This window comes from Erythrolamprus reginae, chromosome 8 (genome assembly GCF_031021105.1).
Source record: "Erythrolamprus reginae isolate rEryReg1 chromosome 8, rEryReg1.hap1, whole genome shotgun sequence".
Classification (NCBI taxonomy): domain Eukaryota; kingdom Metazoa; phylum Chordata; class Lepidosauria; order Squamata; family Dipsadidae; genus Erythrolamprus; species Erythrolamprus reginae.
This window is the reverse complement of record NC_091957.1, coordinates 53,978,581-54,004,776: the sequence shown is the minus strand read 5'-3', so window position 1 is coordinate 54,004,776 and position 26,196 is coordinate 53,978,581. Positions and strand designations below refer to the sequence as shown.

At 41.7% G+C, this 26,196-nt stretch overlaps 1 protein-coding gene across 1 annotated transcript in view; it reads left to right on the top strand.

The window, feature by feature from the left end:
* PASD1 (PAS domain containing repressor 1) overlaps window positions 1-26,196 on the top strand; it is an 87,392-nt gene that overhangs the window by 50,414 nt on the left and 10,782 nt on the right. The window contains exons 7-17 of the mRNA XM_070759934.1: window positions 837-950; window positions 3,212-3,330; window positions 4,013-4,095; window positions 8,059-8,165; window positions 8,975-9,122; window positions 10,992-11,073; window positions 15,885-16,011; window positions 17,062-17,171; window positions 18,217-18,294; window positions 19,706-19,864; window positions 24,870-25,085. Of these exons, the coding sequence (XP_070616035.1) occupies window positions 837-950; window positions 3,212-3,330; window positions 4,013-4,095; window positions 8,059-8,165; window positions 8,975-9,122; window positions 10,992-11,073; window positions 15,885-16,011; window positions 17,062-17,171; window positions 18,217-18,294; window positions 19,706-19,864; window positions 24,870-25,085 (1,343 nt within the window). The remainder of the gene's footprint in view (window positions 1-836; window positions 951-3,211; window positions 3,331-4,012; window positions 4,096-8,058; window positions 8,166-8,974; window positions 9,123-10,991; window positions 11,074-15,884; window positions 16,012-17,061; window positions 17,172-18,216; window positions 18,295-19,705; window positions 19,865-24,869; window positions 25,086-26,196) is intronic.

Below are 26,196 nucleotides of genomic sequence, written 5' to 3'. Positions count from 1 at the left end.
AAATAAGGTTTAAAATATGAGGGTTGCCCAAAAAGTAATGCACCACATTTTTTTTCTTCCACAATTATTTATTGAACACAATGAAACTTATACACAACAAAGAAGGATGTTTCTTTTACACTCCCTATTTTTCCACGTAATCTCCATCCCATTCTATGGCCTTTCTCCAGCGAGACACAAGGGCGTGGATGCCCTGTTGGTACCACTCCTTGTTCTGGCCACGAAGCCATTTCTGCACTTTAATGGCCTCCCCTTCTGTGTCCAGCGACTAACCGTACTTCTGTCGATTGCAGATTCTCCATGAACTCTACACAAACGTTTGTGAATGTTCCCAACCGTTTCTTTCTCTGCAGTGAGAAATCCAATGACGCCGCGCTGCTTGTAACGTACATCATTTGCAGACACCATTTCAGAACACTGCTGCAGCTACGCCATCTGTCCGAAGAAATGCAAAATTTACATACACACTCCTAACAATTCAAATAATGTATATTTAAAGTTTCGCATTCGTACCATTACTGTAGGTTGAGAAAAAACATGTGGTGCAATACTTTCTGGGCGCCCGTTGTAGATTTAAAGCCAGAAATATTCTTGTTAGGCATAGTGTTGGAGAAAGTGCCATAAGGAAGGGGTGGGCTGCTGAAGGTTCACAGGGGTTCAGAAGAACCTCAAGCTAAGATTCCGTGAAGTTTGGAGAACCCCCCCAAATCCCACTCCTGGCTGGCCCCACTCACCTCACCCCCTTTGAGGACTAGATGACCTCAAAGGTGTCCTTCGGCTTGATGATTAATTGGCTTGTATTCTGCCAAACCTCTTTCTTCATTGGTCTCTTTCAGCTGAAAAACAAATCGAGTTTTGCTGCCACTTAGCCCGAGGAAACCGGGATCCGAATGAGGCTGTTACATATGAATATGTCAAATTTGTGGTGGATTTCAAACAGTTTCAACATGGTAAGCTGATGCTTCATCTCTGGAGGAGATATTGGATAACGATTCAAGTCTTTGATGGCATACAAGTCTAATTAATAATAATAATAATAATAATAACAACAACAATAACATTAACGATAACGATAGCAATAATAATATATTATTATTATTATTATTATTATTATTATTATTATTATTATTATTATTATTATTATGTCAGTACAACACAGCAAAAGAGATCACTATGCTGGATTTCGTATTTCATCACCAGTCGGGCGCTTCCCATATTATTATTATTATTATTATTATTATTATTATTATTATTATGTCAGTACAACACAGCAAACGAGATCACTGCTGGATTTCGTATTTCATCACCAGTCGGGCGCTTCCCATATTATTATTATTATTATTATTATTATTATTATTATTATTATTATTATTATTATGTCAGTACAACACAGCAAACGAGATCACTGCTGGATTTCGTATTTCATCACCAGTCGGGCGCTTCCCATATTATTATTATTATTATTATTATTATTATTATTATTATTATTATTATGTCAGTACAACACGGCAAACGAGATCACTGCTGGATTTCGTATTTCATCACCAGTCGGGCGCTTCCCATATTATTATTATTATTATTATTATTATTATTATTATTATTATTATGTCAGTACAACACGGCAAACGAGATCACTGCTGGATTTCGTATTTCATCACCAGTCGGGCGCTTCCAATATTATTATTATTATTATTATTATTATTATTATTATTATTATTATTATTATGTCAGTACAACACAGCAAACGAGATCACTATGCTGGATTTCATATTTTATCACCAGTCGGGCGCTTCCCAAGCACCTAGGACTGCGTGATGTAGCAGCGAATTATGTTTGCCGATCCCAGGAAAGCGGCCCTTTGCAATTGACAGATGGAGATTTTGTCAATTCTGATGGTTTTCAAATGTCCGCTGAGATCCTTTGGCACTGCGCCCAGCGTGCCAAGTACCACTGGGACCACTTTCACGGGCTTATGCCAGAGTCGTTGCAGCTCGATTTTTAGATCTTCGTATTTCACTAATTTCTCTAGCTGCTTCTCTTCAATTCTGCCGTCTCCTGGGATTGCGATGTCGATGATCCATACTTCCTTTTTCTCCACAATCACAATGTCTGGTGTGTTATGCTTCAGAATTCGGTCAGTCTGAAGTCGGAAGTCCCACAGTAGTTTTGCTTGCTCATTTTCGACCACTTTTTTGGGCTTATGATCCCACCAGTCCTTTGCCACTGATTATTATTATTATTAATTAGACTTGTATGCCGCCCTTCTCCGAAGACTTGGGGCGGCTCACAGGGTACAATATAAAACAATGTGTACACAAATCTAATTAATTAAAAGTATAGGCTAAGATCCGACTATATTCTCCCGCACGAATCCCAGCGACCGGTTAGGTCCCACAGAGTTGGCCTTCTCTGGGTCCCGTCGAAAGAAACAATGTTGTCTGGCGGGACCCAGGGGAAGAGCCTTCTCTGTGGTGGCCCCGACCCTCTGGAACCAGCTCCACCCGGAGATTAGGATTGCCCCCACCCTTCTTGTCTTTCATAAACTCCTTAAAACCCACCTTTGCCGTCAGGCATGGGGGAATTGATTTCCCTGGGCCGTTTCCGTTTTATGTATGGTTTGTATGAGATGTATGATTGTTTCTTATATTAAGGGTTTTAAACTGTTTTAATTATTGGATTTGTACTGTTTTTGTGGTTGTGAGCCGCTCCGAGTCTTTGGAGAGGGGTGGCATACAAATATAAATAAATGAATGAATGAATGAATGAATGAATAAATGAATGAATGAATGAATGAATAAATAATAATATTTTTTTAGATTATTTTTAATATTAGATTTGTTACATTGCCTTCTTTATTGTTGTTAGCCGCCCCGAGTCTTCGGAGAGGGGCGGCATACAAATCTAATAAATAAATAAATCGAATGAATTAATGAATGAATAAATAAATAAATAAAATAATAATAATAATAATAATAATAATAATAATAATAATAATAATAATAAACATTGAATGATGACTAGCTGACTACGTCCACCCTGGCACGCCCCCAAGGTGAAACACAACCCTGATGCGGCTCTCAATTCAATGGAGTTTGAGACCCCTGGTATAGGGTCTCCTGTTTGAGCCAGGGGTTGGGCTAGCTGACCTCCAAGGTCCCTTCCCGTTCCACTTGGCGGAAGATGCTTTTGGTGTTTCTGTTTTTGCCTCTAGTGCCTGAGTCTCCTTTCAACGGCTTCGAGTCTCCCGTGGCTCGTGCGTTCCGGTCAGCCAGTGACACCCAGGTGTGTCTAGTCGCAATGGTCCGTCTCATTACTCCGCAGTTCTTGAAGGTGCGCTGTCTCTTGGCTAAGTCCTACCCATAACCAGATAACCCTCCAGGGGCCCTGGAGAAAAGCCCACGGAATGGGCCACGTGGGAAACTTTCCATGGGTTCTGCAATTCAGAACCTACAATGGGGGATGTATTTATGGAAATTCTCCATCCTCCTCCAGGTCATGTAATCCAGGTCACAGACCAGGTCATGTAAATAAATTACACAAGTTTGGGTTTGTCGTTTGTTTCTGGGGTGTGTCATCGAAGAGAGAGAGGGGGGGGAGAGAGGGAGAGAAAGAGAGAGAGAAAGGCAGAAGGACGGAGAGAGAGAAAAAGAAAGAAAGAAAGAAAAGAGAGAGAGAGATCGAAAGGGAGAGGGAGACAGAGACAGAGAGAAAGGCAGAAGGACAGAGAGAAAGAAGGGAATAGAGAAAGGACGGAAAGAGAGGCAGAGACAGAGAGAAAATAGAGAGAAAGAAAGGCAGAAGTACAGAGAGAAAGAGAGAGAGAGAAAGGGAGAGGGAGAGAGAGAGACAGAGAGAAAGGCAGAGAAAGGCAGAAGAACAGAGAGAGAGAAAGAAAAGAAAGAGAAAGAGAGAGAAAGAGGGAAGGAAGGAAGGAGAGGGAGGGAGAGAGAGGCGGGGAAGAGAGAAGGAAGGCAGACCGCCTAACCGTGTCCTCTGTCATCCCTCTGGGCAGGAACTTTGTAACATGGAAGAATCCTGTGAAGAATTCACCTCCAGGCACAGCCTAGAATGGAAGTTCTTGTTTTTAGACCACAGGTAAGAGCTGCTTGAGGTTTATGCTTTCCAAAAAGGCTGGAAAATTGCATGGGGGCGACAAGAGTCCATTCATCCCTCCCCCCCACCCCCGTGTCTCTGCCCCCCTCCGTCCACCTGTCTGGCCAGCCACCTGCCTGTCATTTTGTCTGTCCATCTGTCTGTCCATCTCTCCCTCTCTCTTTCTCTCCCTCTCTTTCTCTCTCCCTCTCTCCCTCCCTCCATCTCTCTTTCTCTCTCTCCTTCTTTCTTTCTCCCTCTCCCTCTCCCTTTCCCCTCTCTCTTTTTCTCCCTCTCTCTCTCCCTCTCTCCTTCTCTCCACCCTCTGCCTCCCTCCCTCCATCACTCTTTCTTTCTCTCTCCCTCTCCCCCCCTCTCTCTCCCTCTCCCCTCTCTCCCCCCTCTCTTTCCCTCTCCCTCTATCCCTCTCTCCTTCTCTCCCCCCTCTGCCTCCCTCCATCTCTTTCTTTCTCTCTCCCTCTCTCTTTTCCTCTCCCCTCTCTCACCCTCTCTTTCCCTCTCTCTTTCTCTCTCCCTTTCTCCTTCTCTCTCCCCTCTGCCTCCCTCCATCTCTCTCTCTCTCTCTCGTTGTCCTCCCTCCCTCTCTCCCCGATTCCATCGGATGCCTTCAATTGCCTTGCAAATGCCCCCTTAACAGAGCCTTGGTCCTTCTGGACCAACTGGCTGCATACCTGAATTCACACCCAAATTTGTTTCCATGGGAATGAGGTCCTGGCTTTTTTGGGCTTCTCTGCCAAGGCAGTATTCTAGCCACAAATCCTTGTCCATTTTGTTTGGACCAGATAGTATGACCCAGTCTCTGTCTGTATTTTTATTTCCCTTGTGTCCTCTCTGTGCCTCGTGCCTCCCCCCTCCCCATTTTCAGAAATACAGAAGAATACAAAGCTCATTTCCCTCCTAATTATCCCTTCACTTTAATGGATGTGGTTCAGGCCGGGCTGAGTCATTGCTTTTCCTATTTGGAAGCCTGTCCAAGAATTGTTATTTAATTCCAAGAAGGACAGGAAGTTACAAATATCCTGAACAATGAATAAGATGAGAGGGGTGGGTAGATAAAATACTTTTCAAGTTGCGCAGCCTCATTATTCAAACAGAATAATTCTTTGTGTTTTTTTTTCCTTTCTTTCTTCTTGCTGGACTACCTGTCTTTAGAAGGAAACTTCTTCAGGCATTTAATCCTGCTTTAAGCATGCTAAGGGGGGTCCCCCCATATCCCCCGGCTCCCTTAAGAGGAGAAAACCTCTCGGAGCAAAAGGCGGCTGGATGTTGAGCCCAGAAATGATGTGTCTATAATTTATATAATTTATATATCTATATCTATCTCTGTCTGTCATATCTATCAACCTACCTATCTACCTATCCATCAATCCACCCATGTCTGTCTGTCTGTCTGTCTGTCTATCATCTATCTATCTATCTATCTATCTATCTATCTATCTATCTATCTATCTATCTATCTATCTATCTATCTATCTATCTATCTATCTATCTAATATATCTATCCACCCATCCATCTACTCAATTTATCAATTTATCAATCTATTTATCTATCTACCTACCTACCCATCAATCCATCTATCTATCCATCTCTTTCTCTCTTTCTCTATGTATCCATCTCAATCATATATCTACTGTGTTTTCCCCAAAATAAGACCCTGTCTTATATTTTTGTCAACTCTGAAGTGAGTGCTTGGCCTTATTGCCCTGCACTCAAAAGCCCAATTGGGCTTATTATCAGGGGATGTCTCATTTTGGGGGAAACAAGGTATATCCATCCATCCATCCATCCATCCATCCATATCTATCTACGTCTGTCTGTCTGTCTGTCTGTCTGTCTGTCTGTCTGTCTGTCTGTCTGTCTATATCACACACACAACACGCAGTCAGGCGGTAGGGAAAGCAAGTAGGATGCTTGGTTGCATAGCTAGAGGTATAACAAGTAGGAAGAGGGAGATTGTGATCCCGCTATATAGAGTGCTGGTGAGACAACATTTGGAATAATACTGTGTTCAGTTCTGGAGACCTCACCTACAAAAAGATATTGACAAAATTGAACGGGTCCAAAGACGGGCTACAAGAATGGTGGAAGGTCTTAAGCATAAAACGTATCAGGAAAGACTTAATGAACTCCATCTGTATAGTCTGGAGAACAGAAGGAAAAGGGGGGGACATGATCGAAACATTTAAATATGTCAAAGGGTTAAATAAGGTTCAGGAGGGAAGTGTTTTTAATAGGAAAGTGAACACAAGAACAAGGGGACACAATCTGAAGTTAGTTGGGGAAAAGATCAAAAGCAACATGAGAAAATATTATTTCACTGAAAGAGTAGTAGATGCTTGGAACAAACTTCCAGCCGACGTGGTTGGTAAATCCACAGTAACTGAATTTAAACCTGCCTGGGATAAAGATATATCCATCCTAAGATAAAATGCAGGAAATAGTATAAGGGCAGACTAGATGGACCATGAGGTCTTTTTCTGCCGTCAGTCTTCTATGTTTCTAACACACATACACACACACTCTCTCTCTCTCACACACACACACACAGTTCTGCCTCCAGGGCCTGCCTTAATTTCTTGACTCAATATATATTTATTACCAGGAAGCAGATGTCTTTCTATTTACTATGCAGATATACTGGCCTGTTCTTAGGTGTAATGAGGGCAATTACGCGTTGTTTATTATGGCTGTTTGTCCTCCGTGTTTGCCACTGTTGGAAGGCAATTTATCATCAATAGCAACCTTCCCTCGATAAGCATCAAGGCCTTCACACAAGGGGTGTGTGGCATCTTTTCAGGGATTAGCTTGGGCGAGACCTGAGGAGTGGAATCTGTATTTATTTGTTAAATTTATACGCTGCTCATCTCAATCTCAGGAAAGCCTGTTTTCTTAAGGATTCCTTATTAATAGGCATTAAACATTTGTAAAGGTTATTGACTATACATGAAAATTGACAAGGAAGAGATTTGGAGAAATTTGAAATATTACAGCCTAATCATCTTGAAGTATTAAAAATTTGGAACAGCTTAAAAGATGTTTTAGCTAATAGCATACAGTGTTCCCTCGATTTTCGCGGGGGATGCGTTCCGAGACCGCCCGCGAAAGTCGAATTTCCGCGAAGTAGAGATGCAGAAGTAAATATACTATTTTTGGCTATGAACAGTATCACAAGCCATCCCTTAACACTTTAAACCCCTAAATTACCATTTCCCATTCCCTTAGCAACCCTTTAGATTATTACTCACCATGTTTATTTATTAAAGTTTATTTTAAAAAAATATTTATTAAAGGTGGACGAAAGTTTGGCGATGACGTATGACGTCATCGGGCAGGAAAAACCGTGGTATAGGAAAAAAAACTGCAAAGTATTTTTTAATTAATATTTTTGAAAAAACGTGGTATAGACTTTCCGCGAAGTTCGAACCCGCGAAAATCGAGGGACCACTGTATTTGTATAACATAAGAAAATTGAGCAGCTATTTTTATCCAGATGTCAAAAGTGAAGGAGGTAGTATTGGATTTGCACACTATAATTTTTTGAAATTGATTTATTGTAAAGCAATTTGTTGATGTTGGTATATTTTTTACTGTAGTGTGATTGGAGAGGTTTCTTTTCCCTTCCTTTCTTTTCCTTTCCTCCCCTCCTTCTTTTGTTTTGTTTTGTTTTCTTCTCTTTTCCTTTCCTTTCCTTCTTTCCTTTCCTTTCCTCTCCTCTCCTCTCTTCTCCTCCCCTCCCCTCTTCTTCCTTTCTTCCTCCTGGACTGGATTAATAGCTCTCAGCCACATCTGACCCACGGGCCAAGATTTCTCCACGGACCGCCAAAATTTTCTCATGGACCACCAGTAGGCCACAGACCACAGGTTGGTGACCTGTGGTCTAGACATCAAAGCCCTAACCTTTAATATCAAAACTTTTTTCCCCTCTCCCCTTTCTATCCTCCTAGAGCTCCACCAATCATTGGTTACCTGCCCTTTGAGGTTCTTGGGACATCTGGTTATGATTACTACCACGCAGATGATTTAGAGCTTCTTGCTAGGTGCCACGAACACCGTAAGTATCTTCATTCCTTCTTCCCAAGAGTCACCTGGGCCATCACAGCCAGTCATGTGACTGGCTTAAAGGTGGCCAACTTGGCGTCACTCACATCCAGGGTTTGGGTTAGGGAGCCTGGCCTCTCCTTGCCTCAAAGAGATACAATTTCCCTCTCTATTTACTATTACTGAACATCCAAATATGCTCTTTAATTCTATTTATATATGCCATAGGCGTACATACATGTTAGACACAGGCACACAAAAATATGCATTCCAGGCTTGTGGTTTGTGGGGGGAGCACTTTGGCTGTTTAAAGTGCGGGTGGACAATACTTTTGTTTTGATAAACCGACTCTCTGTTTACTTTACAACAGCGTGTGTGTTTGAATTTACACTTCTGACTTGTAACGTGAAGCCCGGCATAAAACTATATAAACTCTATGTGTAGGTACACACCCAGCTCTTCTAAAATTATACACATTCAACCCCATTTACTGCTATAGGAAAAACATACCCAGAGCCCAGAAGGGGAAAAAAAGGGGGGGAAAAAATATCAAAATTTTTCTACTGGTTCTGCGTAGCTGACCGTACCCGTAGGAGCCCGTCACTGCTTGTAACCTTACTTTCCGGATAACCCTAGTTTCTTTCTGGGGTCACTGTCTCCAGTGGCGTTTCTTCTGTGTCTCTAATAACCCTCGGAGGCGCATCCACAGAACACGGCAAAACCCAGAAGAAGAACGCAAACCAGTGTGTGCCAAGTGGGGTTTAACAGAGGCTTTTTTTTCTTCTTGTTGTCGTTGTGGTGGTTGTCGTTTTTCATTCCCAGTGATGCAGTTTGGCAAAGGCAAATCCTGCTACTACCGATTCTTGACCAAAGGCCAACAATGGATATGGTTGCAGACCCATTATTACATCACCTACCACCAGTGGAACTCCAAGCCTGAGTTCGTCGTGTGCAGCCACGTTGTTATTAGGTAAGCACGTAAAGTGTTTTGCCCGCCCCTACAAAGCCTGGACTTCCAATACGGGTCGTGGTTTGCTGGAGTGCAGTGATTGTGAATGAATATTTAGTTCAGGGACAGGCAAAGTTGGCTCTTCTAGGACTTGTGGACTTCATTCTATTTCCACTCGAAACAGAAGACCCTACGAGACTAGACTTTCAATCCTGGGCCTAGAAAGTTTAGAACTAAGACGCCTTAAACAAGATCTAAGTATTGCCCACAAGATCATATGCTGCAACCTCCTGCCTGTCGGCGACTACTTCAGCTTCAACCACAACAACACAAGAGCACACAACAGATTTAAACTTAATATTAACCGCTCCAAACTTGACTGTAAAAAATATGACTTCAGTAACCGAGTTGTCGAAGCATGGAACTCATTACCGGACTCCATAGTGTCATCCCCAAACCCCCAACACTTTACCCTTAGATTATCCACGGTTGACCTATCCAGATTCCTAAGAGGTCAGTAAGGGGCGAGTACAAGTGCACTAGAGTGCCTTCCGTCCCCTGTTCTATTGCTCTCCTATATCTCCTATACCTTTCTTCTATTCCTATATCTCTTCTTCTATTCTTTCATTGATATGTTCTATTATTATATCTTCTTTTCTATTCTTTCTTAGATATATTTTACTATGAGTACCTCCTCTATAACCTTCATCATGTATTTTACTATGTGTATATAGATATATACCCACTAAAACCCTCATTGTGTATTGGATAATTGGAAAATAAATAAATCATGCTAGTGCAGGAATTCTGGGAGTTGAAGTCCACATGTCATAGAAGAACCAATTTTGCCTACCCCTGTGTTAGTTTAATGTTTTTAGCATGAGGGGTTTGGGATCTGGTTTTACATTGTTTTTAGGTTTATATTACTGTATATACGGTGTAAACTCTGAATCCACAGGAGAAGGGCAGACTAGGAGTCCAGATCAATCAATCAATCATAGAAACATAGAAACATAGAAGATTGACGGCAGAAAAAGACCTCATGGTCCATCCAGTCTGCCCTTATACTATTTCCTGTATTTTATCTTAGGATGGATAGATGTTTATCCCAGGCATGTTTAAATTCAGTGATTGTGGATTTACCAACCACGTCTGCTGAAAGTTTGTTCCAAGCATTTACTACGCTTTCAGTAAACTAATATTTTCTCAAGAAGAAAAGAAAGAGAAAAGAAAGAAAGAGAAAGAAAGTGAAAAGAATGGGAGAGGAAAAAAAAGAAAATGAAAGGGGAGAGAGAAAAAGAGAGAGAAAGAGATAGGGAGATGGAAAAAGAAAGAAAGAAAGAAAGAAAGAAGGAAGGAATAAGTGAAAAGAATGGGAGAGAAAAAATAATAATAATTTAATTAATAATAATTTATTAGATTTGTATGCCGCCCCTCTCCGAAGAAAATGAAAGGGAGAGAAAAAGAGAAAGAAAGAAAGAAAAAGAAAGAAAGAGAAAGAGGGAGAGAGAAAGAGAAAGAAAGAAAGAAAGGGAAAAGAAAGAAAGAAGGAAAGAAGGAAGGAAAGAAAGAATAAGTGAAAAGAATAGGAGAGAAAAAAGAAGGTGAAAGGGAGAGAGAAAGAGAAAGAAAGAAAGAAAAAGAGGAAGAGAGAAAGAGAAAGAAAGAAAGAAAGAAAGAAAGAAAGAGGATCTACATCTCATATCTTTTATAGCTTTTCATAATTTTCCTAGCTTTTCCTTTTTACTCTGATGTATCCTCTACGCTTTTAATGCCTGTCCTTCACCCTTCTTATGCTGGTCTCTAACCATAGTAAATATTTGATTTATTGGCTCCTTGATGCATTATTCTGCTGAGATAAACTCTTTCATCCTTACCCTTTTTTAAAAGCTATGCCGAGGTTCGAGCGGAAAAGAGAAGGGATGTCGGCCTCGAGGAATCTTCTACAGAATTGGCCTCTTCATCCTTAAAGGTATGATATATTCCGAGAGAATCCAGTATGAAGCTTTTGGCTGATCAATGGATTGGTGGGAAACTTATGTTTTGGAAGAAGAAGTGGGAATATGAGATTTTCTTTGGAGATTACTTTGTATTGGTTTCAACCTTCGAATATATTAATGTTGCGGCTTCTGAAATACCCCAAAGAGTGGGTTTTGTGTATGTGTGTGTGTCCAACAGTCTATATTTGTTGATATCGTTCAACAATCTGTAGCTTTGGAATGAGTATTCCAAGACCTTGGAATACTCATATTAAATGACCTAAGTGCCAAAGCCCACTGCAACAACATTGCCAAAAAGGCTTCAAGAGTTGTTAACCTAATCCTACGTAACTTCTGCTCTGGTAATCTCACACTACTAACTTTCGCCAGACCAATCCTTGAATACAACTCATCTGTCTTGAACCCACATCGCATTTCGGACATAAACACTCTAGAAAATGTCCAGAAATACTTTACCAGAAGAGCCTTCCACTCCTCCACTCACAACATAATACCCTACGCAACTAGATTTACAATCCTAGGATTAGAAAGTTTAGAACTACGTTGTCTTAAACACAACCTAAGCATAGCCCATAAAATTATCATGTCTTTCCTGTCAACAACTACGTCAGTTTCAACCACAACAACACACGAGTACACAACTTAAAAGTAAACTGCTCTAAACTCGACTGCAGGAAATACGACTTTAGTAACTGAGTAGTTGATGCCTGGAACTCACTACCAGACTCTGTAGAATCATCACCTAACCTTCAAAACTTTACCCTTAAGACTCTCCACTGTTGACCTCTCCTGATTCCTAAGAGGTCAGTAAGGGGCGTGCATAAGGGCACCAGCGTGCCTTCCGTCCCCTGTCCTAATGTTTTTCTCTTACTAGTACAGTATCATGTATATGAACATTATAAGATTATCTACGGTTGACCTATCCAGATTCCTAAGAGGTCAGTAAGGGGCGAGTACAAGTGCACTAGAATGCCTTCCGTCCCCTGTCCTATTGCTCTCCTATATCTCCTATACCTTTCTTCTATTCCTATATCTCTTCTTCTACTCTTTCATTGATATGTTCTATTACTATACCTACTTTTCTATTATTTCTTAGATATATTTTACTATGAGTATCTCCTCTATAACCTTCATCATGTATTTTACTATGTGTATATAGATATATACCCACTAAAACCCTCATTGTGTATTGGACAAAATAAATAAATAAAATAAATAAATAAATTATATCTTTGTATACCACCAATTCGTACTTGACAAAACAAAACAAATAGATAAATAAACTTCTTCTCTGATGATGTCAAATGGGTGGTTGCTCTAGATTTAGCCTGTCAGGTGTTGTTGCCTCACCTGTTGGATATTGCAATACCGCTCATCCCCAGCCAAAAGCACGATTGATGGGAATTGCAATCAACCAGCTAGAAAAACTGGCTTCATATTGGATGAGCAAAGGTCTGCACCACACTTATCATAGGCCTCCAGATTGGTGTTTCCCAACCATGGCAACCTTTAAGATAGGTAGAATAGAATAGAATAGAATAGATACTTGAATGAGAAGAGAAGAGAATTCTTTATTGGCCAAGTGTGATTGGACACACAAGGAATTTGTCTTTGGTGCAGATGCTCTCAGTGTACATAAAATAAAATATACATTTGTCAAGAATCATGAGGTACAACACTTAATGATTATCATAGGGGTCAAATAAGCAATAAGGAAACAATCAATATTAATAAAAAATCTTAAGGATACAAGCAACAAGTTACAGTCATATAGTCATAAGTGGGAGGAAATGGGTGATTGGAATGATGACAAGAATAGAATAGAATAGAATAGATACTTGAATGAGAAGAGAAGATAATTGTTTATTGGCCAAGTGTGATTGGACACCCAAGGAATTTGTCTTGGTGCATATGCTCTCAGTGTACATAAAATAAAATATACATTTGTCAAGAATCATGAGGTACAACACTTAATGATTATCATAGGGGTCAAATAAGCAATAAGGAAACAATCAATATTAATAAAAAATCTTAAGGATACAAGCAACAAGTTACAGTCATATAGTCATAAGTGGGAGGAAATGGGTGATTGGAATGATGACAAGAATAGAATAGAATAGAATAGATACTTGAATGAGAAGAGAAGATAATTGTTTATTGGCCAAGTGTGATTGGACACCCAAGGAATTTGTCTTGGTGCATATGCTCTCAGTGTACATAAAATAAAATATACATTTGTCAAGAATCATGAGGTACAACACTTAATGATTATCATAGGGGTCAAATAACCAATAAGGAAACAATCAATATTAATAAAAAATCTTAAGGATACAAGCAACAAGTTACAGTCATATAGTCATAAGTGGGAGGAAATGGGTGATTGGAATGATGACAAGAATAGAATAGAATAGAATAGATACTTGAATGAGAAGAGAAGATAATTGTTTATTGGCCAAGTGTGATTGGACACCCAAGGAATTTGTCTTGGTGCATATGCTCTCAGTGTACATAAAATAAAATATACATTTGTCAAGAATCATGAGGTACAACACTTAATGATTATCATAGGGGTCAAATAAGCAATAAGGAAACAATCAATATTAATAAAAAATCAAGCAACAAGTTTTTTATTTATTAATAATAGTCAGCCTTTTGCCCCCAACTATCTGGGTCCTCATTTGACCCACCTCGGAAGGATGGAAGGCTGAGTCAACCTGGAGCCGGTGGTGAGATTTGAACTGTTAAACTACAGCTAGCAGCTGAAGTAGCCTGCAGTGCTGCACTCTAACCGCTGTGCTACCCTGGCTCCTCAATAACACCCAAAAAACTTAAAACTGACCACTTGCTCCACTCGGTCTCCATTGATAAACAATTTTCCTATTGCTGAGTTATGCCTCTAAGCATCTAACATTGCCTATCCATAGCCTTTGTACTGGTTCATCAGCTGCCCAGGATCCAAAGATGGAAAACAAAAGGATTTCGTTACTGATGTTAGCTTGTCCCCCCCCCCCCCCGTCCCTTTCCCTGAAACAAGGTTAGGCTCCTGAGATCCGCAGATCGTCTCCCTAATCGCATTTTCCATCGCCTTTTAAAAATAATCGATTTGGCCTCGTTGTGCCTGCTGAATTTAACTGGGTCAGCTTACTCAATGCCAGGGTTCAATAACAAGAGGCCAAACGTCACTCAGAAGCAGCTTTCTTTAATTGATCTCTAAACTCTTGGGTAGGGAATCCAAGTGGCCTACTTTCCCCTGGTGAAGAAAGTTTAAAGGAAGCCATCACATAAGGGAAGTTTTCTGGAGAAAAGGTTCCCACCCTTCTCTCTTTCTTTTTTTCTCTCTCCCCTAGTTTCTAACTCCTCTCTTCTCTCTCTCTCCCTATCAATCTACCTACCTATTATCTATCCATCCATCCATCCATCCATCCTTCCATCCAACCTTCCATCCTTCCATCCTTCCATCCATCCATCTGCCATCTATTATCTCTATCTTCTATCTTGTCTGTCTTCTATCTTCTATTTTCCATCTTCTATCTTGTCTACTTTCTATCTTCTATTTGTCTATTATCTATCTTCTACCTTAAAACCGAAAAACCTTCTTACAGGATTCTCAGAATCTTGGTGTTCTGTCTGGGTCACTCCAGAAGCCAATTACCAACCCAAAAAGAGAAGCCAGACACACTGGTAAAAGGCAAAGGCAGTTTATAATAATTCAAGGAAAACACAGGTAACAGAAAATGTCCTTACAAACAGGAAAAACGCTGGAACTTCAAATATATACACGAAGGGAATAGTCCATGAAGCAATACCAGATTCTTGCTGCCAAGACGAAGCTGTAGATAGCAAACAGACGCCTCCCACGAGTCTTCCAGACTGCGAGGCCACAAGCCAAGACCAGAGACGCTGAGAATCAAAACAGGTCACCACAACTCCAATTGATAACACTCCACATGGCTTCAAGGCCTTGCCTGCCTTTTAAACCCTGCTGATGAGGACCACACCCAAACCCAGCTGTTTCTAATTCAATGTGTGAAAATATTTCTTTAACTGCTCCTTTCGTTGCTCTGAACGTCTCTGTCTCATGTCAATGACAGCTTGTGCGTCATCACCTAATGACTCCAAGCTACTGGCTGAGGAGAGGGGCCCCCCCCCGGGGCTCTCATGCTGTTCTCCTTCATCCCATCCATTCCTGACTCTCCTCTCCCCCGTCCGACTGTTCAGCCCCCTCATCTGCGCTGTCATCCTCATCCGGGCATGGAGCCAGCAGAGACACAGCTGGTCCCTGAGCAGCCTCAGGCTGAATCACAACACTTGGAAGTCACTTTCTCATGTCAGTTTGTGTCATATCAAACCAAACTGCAAGGCAGGTAGATTCCTCGAAGGATAGCTTTATTGGAAATGTCATATGGTCACATTTCTGGTGAAAACAGACACCAAAATGTTTTTAATTAAAAAAGTTTTCTTCTCAACCCTAAATGATCAGTCACATGGTCCAATCATAGCTCTATCTGGTTGCCCGGTGACCATCACTCCTCCTTCTTCAGACCAGGTATGAGAATGACCTTGGTTCCGAAGAGAAAGTATTTTGCTTTGACTACACAACCCTCAACTACCTGTAATCTCCCTCCTTATCCCTCCGCTCTAGTGATGGCTTGGGCCAGGGTCAGGTTGACATCTGGAAGAAAAATACTTTTTATTTCCAGTTGATGTGTTTATTTATGTATTTTAATTTTCAAGTTGGTTTTCTTTTCCGAAGCGTATGACAGTCCACTCTCTTCCTTCCCAGAATCAAAGGGATTATATCAACACCCGACACTGCGTGCCCGTTAACCATGAAGTCAGTCGTGAAGGGGTCTCCGTGTCTTCTCACAGCTCCTGCCGATCTTCGCGCACGGCGCTCTCCGACTCTGCATGTAGGGGTCACACATTGAACACACAACCTCTGTGAAACCAAGGGGGAAGTTTAATGCTCAAGACCCTTAGCTCTCTGCAGTGGTGAAATCCAATTTTTTTTAAACTACTGGTTCTGTGGGCGTGGCTTGGCGGGAGTGGTGTGGCTTGGTGGGCGTGGCTTGGTGGGCGTAGCAAGGGAAGGATACTATAAAATCTCCATTCCTTCCCCACTCCTAGGGGAAGGATATTGCAAAATCCCCATCACTAGTATAGGATTTCCTGCCTAAGTATGGGATTGGACTAGAAGACCTCCAAGATTCCTTCCAACTCTTGTTATTCTGTTACTTTACTGCATCCGTCGATAATATTTATTTGGCCCATCACATAGAAACATAGAAACATAGAAGTCTGACGGCAGAAAAAGACCTCATGGTCCATCTAGTCTGCCCTTATACTATTTTCTGTATTTTATCTTAGGATGGATATATGTTTATCCGAGGCAGGTTTAAATTCAGTTACTGTGGATTTATCTACCACGTCTGCTGGAAGTTTGTTCCAAGCATCTACTACTCTTTCAGTAAAATAATATTTTCTCATGTTGCTTTTGATCTTTCCCCCAACTAACTTCAGATTTTGTCCCCTTGTTCTTGTGTTCACTTTCCTATTGAAAACACTTCCCTCCTGGACCTTATTTAACCCTTTAATATATTTAAATGTTTCGATCATGTCCCCCCTTTTCCTTCTGTCCTCCAGACTATACAGATTGAGTTCATTAAGTCTTTCCTGATACGTTTTATGCTTAAGACCTTCCACCATTTTTGTAGCCCGTCTTTGGACCCGTTCAATTTTGTCAATATCTTTTTGTAGGTGAGGTCTCCAGAACTGAACACAGTATTCCAAATGTGGTCTCACCAGCATTCTATATAGCGGGATCATAATCTCCCTCTTCCTTCTTGTTATACCTCTAGCTATGCAGCCAAGCATCCTACTTGCTTTCCCTACCGCCTGACTGCACTGACTTGGGGCGGCTCACAACAACAATAAAAACAATATTTGTTTGTTTTCTACAGCCACATCATCCATGCTTCACACCGATGCCAGCACTCCAACGCGGCAAAGCTTATCCTTGGGGCAACCAGAAAAAGTCTCCTTACAGCTTGCCTCCAGCGGTAACGCCCAGGTAAGTCCAGGCATCCTTCCCGAGAAATTGATTCACCCCAGCAAGGGAGAGAAGGAAGAACATCTTCTTCAGGTGGTTAGATGCTTTGAACTCTAATGAAACAATGACTGGCTTATCTTGCCATGAATGCATCCCAGAAGGTCATTATCTGCAAAACAAATGATGACTGATTGTCGGATGACCAGAGAAAATGACCTGGTCTTCTCTTTGGAAAGAGCAAATATATAGAATAGAATAGGATAGAGAATAGAGAATAGAGAATAGAGAATAGAGAATAGGGAATAGAGAATAGAGAATAGAGAATAGAGAATAGAGAATAGAGAATAGAGAATAGAATTCTTTATTGGCCAAGTGTGATTGGACACGCAAGGAATTTGGCTTCCTGTCCTAATATTTCTCTCTTACTAGTATCATGTATATAAATATTATCATGTATATGAATATTATTATATCTTTTGATACTCGTTATAGAGGAGATACTCATAGTAAAATACAGGTATATCTAAGAAAGAATAGAAAAGAAGATATAGTAATAGAACATATCAATGAAAGAATAAAAGAAGAGATATAGGAATAGAAGAAAGGTATAGGAGATATAGGAGAGACAATAGGACAGGGGACGGAAGGCACTTTAGTGCACTTGTACTCGCCCCTTACTGACCTCTTAGGAATCTGGATAGGTCAACCAAAGATAATCCAAGGGTAAAGTGTTGGGGGTTTGGGGATAATGAGTTCCACGCTTCGACAACTCGGTTACTGAAGTCATATTTTTTACAGTCAAGTTTGGAGCGGTTAATATTAAGTTTAAATCCGTTGTGTGCTCTTGTGTTGCTGTGGTTGAAGCTTGACTAAAGCTTGACTAAACAAACAAGCAAGCAAACATACGATGAACAGTTGCAGGAACTGGGCTTGGGTAGTGAAGAACCCTCGCCTGGTATGGAACGTGAATTAAATTGAACGCTGCAGAAGTCAGCGGTCCAATTCCTTCCTCCAGCGGATGGGCTGCGATATCTATTTTTTCCCCTCCCTCTTTTCTCCTTCACAGGGCATCATAACTCCCTCCGACCAACTTGTGCCTCACCACATGACACAGGCTACAGTCCCTGCACAACAAACTTTGATGGTACGTTGTCCACGAGGAACACCAATGTTAGCCAGGCTTTGTAGCCAAGGACTGCAGAGATCATTCTTCGCTTCTCCTCTGAATGACTCGATATTTACGTTGGTCAGCTCGGCGCCAATATTTCTTCCTCCTGCTTTGGGTCTTTAACTGTCGACATCCAAAGCACGGGAGATGTGACACCACATTTGGTGTGAAACCAGATCTTGAATTGGAAGTGTGGGATGGAAGTCCATATAGGATATTGAGACTCTAGAAAAAGTGCAGAGAAGAGCAATAAAAAAAGAGAAGCAGAGGTCTTGATTAAAGCAGCAGTGATATGTCCAATCAACGAAGCAGTGGAAGTGATGTGCCGGTGTCTGGAAGCTGTTGGGGCCAACAGACTCAAACTCAACCCTGATAAGACGGAGTGGCTGTGGGTTTTGCCTCCCAAGGACAATCCCACCTGTCCGTCCATCACCCTGGGGGGGGAATTATTGACCCCCTCGGAGAGGGTCCACAACTTGGGCGTCCTCCTCGATCCACAGCTCACATTAGAGAACCATCTTTCAGTTGTGGTGAGGGGGGCGTTTGCCCAGTTTCACCTGGTGCACCAGTTGCGGCCCTATTTGGACCGGGACTCACTGCTCACAGTCACTCATGCCCTCATCACCTCGAGGTTCGACTACTGCAACGCTCTCTACATGGGGCTACTTTTGAAAAGTGTTCGGAAACTTCAGATTGTGCAGAATGCAGCTGCAAGAGCAATCATGGGCTTTCCCAAATATGCCCATGTTACACCAACACTCCGCAGTCTGCATTGGTTGCCGATCAATTTCCGGTCACAATTCAAAGTGTGGGTTATGACCTTTAAAGCCCTTCATGGCATTGGACCAGAATATCTCTGAGACCGCCTTCTGCCACACGAATCCCAGCGACCGATTAGGTTCCACAGAGTGGGCCTTCTCCGGGTCCCGTCAACTAAACAATGTCGGTTGGCGGGCCCCAGGGGAAGAGCCTTCTCTGTGGCGGCCCCGACTCTCTGGAACCAGCTCCCCCCAGATATTAGAACTGCCCCCACCCTCCTTGCCTTTCGTAAACTCCTTAAAACCCACCTTTGTCATCAGGCATGGGGGAACTGAGATATCTCCCCCAGGCCTATACAATTTATGTATGGTATGCTTGTATGTATGTCTGCTTAATAATGGGATTTTTAAAAATATTTTAAATTGTAAATTATTAGATTTGTCATGAACTGTTTTTATTGTGTTGTGAGCCGCCCTGAGTCTACGGAAAGGGGCGGCATACAAATCTAATAAATAATAATAATAATTTAATATTTGTGCATGACATAGTTAGTGTACCTGCTCTCTGCAGGTTGATAACAGCAATTATTTTTTGTAAAACATGGTTCCGGTTGGTCTCATATTTGCAGCCCGGCTACCACTTTCCGGTGCAAATGGGGATGATGCACCAGCTCAAGGAACAGCTGGAAGAGAGGACGCGCATCCTACAAGCCGACATTAAGACCCAGCAAGAGGAACTGCACGTAATCAAGGAGCAACTGCAACTTGTGCAAGACTCCAATTTGCAGGTATCTTGGTCAGGTTGCTTTAGCATCGACCAGGCCAGAACAGAACAGGGGTGGTAATTATCTCTGGTAGGAGCCTCCCGAAAATTCAAGGGTACAAATTTCAGACACACACACGTTTGAAAATTCAAAACAATATTCTTTATCACAAAAGTCAAAATAAACTAAGCACTCTTTTTGTATGGCAAAAAGCACTCTTCCCAAAACAATCGGGTAGTCTGTACAATTTCCCTTAAGCAGTCATTAAGTACTTAGCTAGCAGCTGTGAAGAAACTTCACACCCCTTCTTCTTCCAATGAAGTGAGACACACACACACACACATGTTGCTCTGCTTTGTTTTCCAAGGCGTGAAAAAGCAACAAAGTCCAGCAACACAAGATTCCTGACGAACTCCGATCAGATATTTTTCCACAATGGCCAAACCCACATGCTGCTATTTATAGCAGCAGCCCTAATTACTGGAGCCCCACCCAAACACAGGTGGCCTCCCTTATTTCCTGTAATATGTTCTTACTTGGTCTCTTCTACGCATAATTCTGCGCTTGCGTGGGTCCAAAACGTCTTCATCTGAATCAATGGAAGATAAGGGAGATTGACTGCCTGGGCTGTGTGCCAAGCCCTCCTCTGTCGAGTCACTCCCACCTTCTTCTTTGTTCGAGGAAACTAAACTCTGAAGTGATTCTGTCGGCAATAACACAGGCCTGTGACATGGTGAATTTTCCCCTGCATCCACCTCCCTATTCCCTGGGGCAGGAGCTGGGCCAGAGCCAACCACAACACCACCCAGAAAGTTCAGGATTCAGAGTTCAGCATCTTCAGCCAACTAACAAAACGATGTTCAATGTCGAGAAGAGTAAAGTCCTTCACCTATGTAAAAAAAAAACCTAGACACACATACAGTCTGGGAGGAACCCTACTTAGCAGTAGTGACTGTGAAAGAGATCTCAGAGTCTTGGTGGATAATCAACTAAATATGAGCCAGCAACGTGCAGCAGCGGCTAAAAAGGCCAACACAATCGTAAGCTGTATCAACACAGGGGGATACACTCCAAGACCAGAGAGGTATTAATACCACTCTACTACACCCTGGTCAGACAACATCTGGAGTACTGCATCCAGTTCTGGTCACCACACTTCAAAATAGACATTGAAACTCTGGAGAAGGTGCAGAAAAGATTAGGGGACTAGAAACCAAGACTTATGAAGAGAGATTGCGGGAACTGGGCATGGATAGCCTAGAGAAAAGGAGGGCCAGGGGGGGACATGATAGAAGTCTACAGGTACTTGAGGGGTTGCCACAGAGAGGAGGGGGTCACACTGTTTTCCAGAGGGCCAGACGAGGAACAACGGTTGGAAGCTGATCAAGGAGAGATTTAACCAGTGATGGGCTACCAAATTTTTATTACCACATTGTGGGCTTGGCTTATGCATTTTGTTTCAACATCTTTCAGTGCAAATTGGGTGCTCTGGGGTGGAGCTCCAAATGTTGCTATCAGAATATCTCCTGGACCGCCTTCTGCCGCACGAATCCCAGTGACCGGTTAGGTCCCGCAGAGTTGGCCTTCTCCGGGTCCTGTCGACTAAACAATGTCATTTGGCGGGACCCAGGAGAAGAGCCTTCTCTGTGGCGGCCCCGACCCTCTGGAACCAGCTCCCCCCAGATATCAGAGTTGCCCCCACCCTCCTTGCCTTTCGCAAGCTCCTTAAAACCCACCTCTGTCGTCAGGCACGGGGGAATTGAAATTTTTCCCTTCCCCCTAGGCTTATAGAATTTATACATGGTATGCTTGTTTGTATGATTGGTCTCTTAAATTGGGGTTCTTTTTAGATTATTTTTAATATTAGATTTCTTACATTGTCTTCTTTATTGTTGTTAGCCGTCCCGAGTCTTCGGAGAGGGGCGTCATACAAATCTAATAGATAGATAGATAGATAGATAGATAGATAGATAGATAGATAGATAGATAGATAGATAGATAGATAGATATAGATAGATGATAGATAGATAGATAGATAGATAGATAGATAGATGATAGATAGATAGATAGATAGATATAGATAGATGATAGATAGATAGATAGATAGATAGATGATAGATAGATAGATAGATAGATAGATGATAGATAGATAGATGATAGATAGATAGATAGATAGATAGATAGATAGATAGATAGATAGATAGATAGATAGACAAACAAACAAACTGCGTTCCTGACTGTTCCCGTAGCAGCCCATCACTGGATTTAACCTAGAAATAAGGAAGAACTTCCTGACGGTCAGAGTGATCAACCAGTGGAACTGTCTGCCAGTGGAGGTTGTGAACTCCCCAACTCTGGACATTTTCAAGAGGAGATTGGACTGTCACTTGGCTGGGGTGCTGTAGGATTTCCTGCTGAAGCAGGGGGTTGGACTTGATGACCTGCAAGGTCCCTTTCAACTCTACTAAATAAATAAATAAACTTCCTATGTCTATACTTCATAACTTCATATTATTCGTGTACCTCGTTTAGCAAAAAAACCCCCAACTCTTATAAAACAACAACGCTGTTTTCTATATAAAATTTCTGGCCTTTTTTTTTTTTTAAAGCAACAGTATGTAGGTTTCCCAGCCAATAACGTAACACCTATTCTGTAAAGATTTGGTTTTAATTTTGCAGTGTTTATAATTTATAATTGACAAAGTGCTGGCTGACCTCTAGTGGATATTCATGACATAGTTTCACGTAGGGATGGAAATTCTGGATGGCCTTTTTCCCCACGATTCTAATTTCTTTCACCCCAAACTCAGACAAACCTTTTGTGTTTATGACCCTCTTTAAATTCCCAACCAACTTCTTTTTCTCTTTTTTTAAAAATATTTTTTTTAAAATTTTATTACAACAAACAAACAAAAAATACTTAAAGAAAAAGTGCCCAACACCAATAAAAACCCCACCACCATTTAGGGGGTTAAATTATTTGCAATAAGTTTCAATTTCTTCCTTAGCTCCGGTTTACATTTCTTTACATATAAAAAGTGATTGGAATTTATTTTTCACATTGTCGTCATAAATTCTACTTAAGATATAATTTTTCACCTTATTCCATCGTGCCATCAGCTTCTCCAATTTATTTTCATCAAAGTTATTTAATCTTATTTCCATAATTTCGAAGTGGATGTGGTCCACCATGTACCAGTACCAATTCTGGATTGTCCATCTATTGCTATCCTTCCACCCTAATACCACTACTGCTTGAGCGCTTTCCAAAGCTGCTGTTTTGATTTCTTTAAATTCTCATAATTCCCCATATTTAACTAGTGTTGCTAACTCTTTCGTGATTATCCAATTAATGTTTATCGTATTGTTAATTTCATTCTGTACTTCCTTCCAAAATTTTTGAACTTCAACGCATTCCCAGAGCACATGCATAAAAACTCCTTTTATTTGGCAACCATGCCAGCAATTTCCTTTCCCTTTCCTCTGGAAGTGTGCTAGTTTTACTGGCGTGAAGTACCATTTATGTAAAAATTTTCCTTCTCATCTCTCTAATTCTTGTGTTCTTTATCTTATATATATCTTCTACTACTTCTTCCATCTCACTTTCATTAATCCATAATTCATTTTGCCAGTACATCTTGTTAGGCCTTTAGTCACTTCCTCTTCCACTTGTAATAACATGCTATAAATCTTACTAGCCTGTCCTTTTGAATCAACTTCTTCTTCTCTTAAAGGCAATGTTTTGAGGGGTTTCCAAGATCCGAAGGTTGATGAACAAAAACAGGAGCAGTGGTGGAAACTAAATAAGGAGAAAAGCAACTTAAAACCTAGGAAAAATTTCCTGACAGTTAGAACAATTAACCAGTGGAACAGCTTGCCTCCAGAAGTTGTGAATGCTCCAACACTGGAAGTTTTAAAGATGATGTTGGATAACCACTTGTCTGAAATAGTGTAGGGTTTCCTGCCTAAGCAGAGGGTTGGACTAGAAGACCTCCAAGGTCCCTTCCAACCCTGCTATCATTATTTAAAATATCCTTGGTTTTGCATAGAGCGCTGGTCAGACCACATTGGGAATACTGTGTTCAGTTTTGAAGACCTCACCTACAAAAATATATTGATAAAATTGAACGGGTCCAAAGACGGGCTATAAAAATGGTGGAAGGTCTTAAGCATAAAACGTATCAGGAAAGACTTCATGAACTCAATCTGTATAGTCTGGAGGACAGAAGGAAAAGGGGGGGACATGATCGAAACATTTCAATATGTTCAAGGGTTAAATAAGGTTCAGGAGGGAAGTGTTTTTAATAGGAAAGTGAACACAAGAACAAGGGGGGACAATCTGAGGTTAGTTGGGGGAAAGATCAGAAGCAACGTGAGAAAATATTATTTGACTGAAAGAGGAGTAGATACTTGGAACAAACTTCCAGCAGACGTGGTTGGTAAATCCACAGTAACTGAATTTAAACATGCCTGGGATAAACATATATCCATCCAAAAATAAAATACAGGAAATAGTATAAGGGCAGAATAAATGGACCATGAGGTCTTTTTCTGCTATCAAACTTCTATGTTTCTATAATTTTTATTAAGGGTTACATTTGAACAGAGGAAAGCCAATACAAATAAAAGGTCTCCTGCTTGGACTAGATGACATCACAAGATCCTTTCCAAGTAGATACTTGGAACAAACTTCCAGAAGACGTGGTTGATCAATCCACAGTAACTGAATTTAAACATGCCTGGGATAAACATAGATCCATCCTAAGATAAAATACAGGAAGTAGTATATGGGCAGACTAGATGGACCAGGAGGTCTTTTTCTGCCGTCAGTCTTCTATGTTTCTATGTTTTGAACTTCATCTTTCTGCCTTTCACACAAATCCACCCGAAAATTTACCGAAGCCAAAAGGTTCTCGTGTTAACTAAGCTCTGGTTCATATTGTGAGGTTCTCCTAAAAAAATGTCTCTTCTGTTTCGAGGCTTCCTGGTGGCCACGTCTCCTCTTTGACCCTCCTCTCTTGTCCAATAGATGTTCATGCAGCAGTCGAGGCCTGTGGTCTTCAGCAATGTTCAGTCCCAACAGAGCCCAAGGCGGCAACTAACGGGAGCAACGTTAGGGGCCAGGCCAGCTGCTCCCAAGAAGTCCCAACAGCAGCAAAGCATCATGGGAGCAAAGCAGTTTGGTGGTGCTCCCGTGGCCTCTCAGCCATCCTTCCTCAGGGAACCGTGCGTCGCATCAACCCTGGTAACTCCCTGTTGTTGTTGTTGTTGTTTTACATTATTACAATTGGTGTAGCCGGGTCCTTGTTGCCCTCAGAGGTGGTTGTTGTTGTTGTTGTTGTTGTTGTTATTATTATTATTATTTTTATTTTTATTTTATTTTTATTTTTTTATTTATTAGATTTGTATGCCGCCCCTCTCCGCAGACTCGGGGCAGCTCACAGCACAATAAAAACAGTTTATAACAAATCTAATAATTTACAGTTTAAAATATTTTTAAAAACCCCATTATTAAACAGACATACATACAAACATACCATACATAAATTGTATAGGCCCGGGGGAGATATCTCAGTTCCCCCATGCCTGACGACAAAGGTGGGTTTTAAGGAGTTTGCGAAAGGCGAGGAGGGTAGGGGCAGTTCTAATCTCTGGGGGGAGCTGGTTCCAGAGAGTCGGGGCCGCCACAGAGAAGGCTCTTCCCCTGGGGCTCGCCAACCGACATTGTTTAGTTGATGGGACCCGGAGAAGGCCCACTCTGCGGGACCTGATCGGTCGCTGGAATTCGTGTAGCAGAAGGCGGTCTTGGACATATTCTGGTCCGATGCCATGAAGGGCTTTAAAGGTCATAACCAACACTTTGAATTGTGACCGGAAATTGATCGGCAACCAATGCAGACTGCGGAGTGTTGGTGTGACATGGGCATATTTGGGAAAGCCCATGATTGCTCTTGCAGCTGCATTCTGCACGATCTGAAGTTTCCGAACACTTTTCAAAGGTAGCCCCATGTAGAGAGCATTACAGTAGTCGAGCCTCGAGGTGATGAGGGCATGAGTGACTGTGAGCAGTGAGTCCCGGTCCAAACTGTCGCACCAGGCAAACCTGGGCAAACGCCCCCCTCACCACAGCTGAAAGATGGTTCTCTAATGTGAGCTGTGGATCGAGGAGGACGCCCAAGTTGCGGACCCTCTCCGAGGGGGTCAATAATTCCCCCCCCAGGGTGATGGACGGACAGGTGGGATTGTCCTTGGGAGGCAAAACCCACAGCCACTCCGTCTTATCAGGGTTGAGTTTGAGTCTGTTGACACCCATCCAGGCCCCAACAGCCTCCAGACACCGGCACATCACTTCCGCT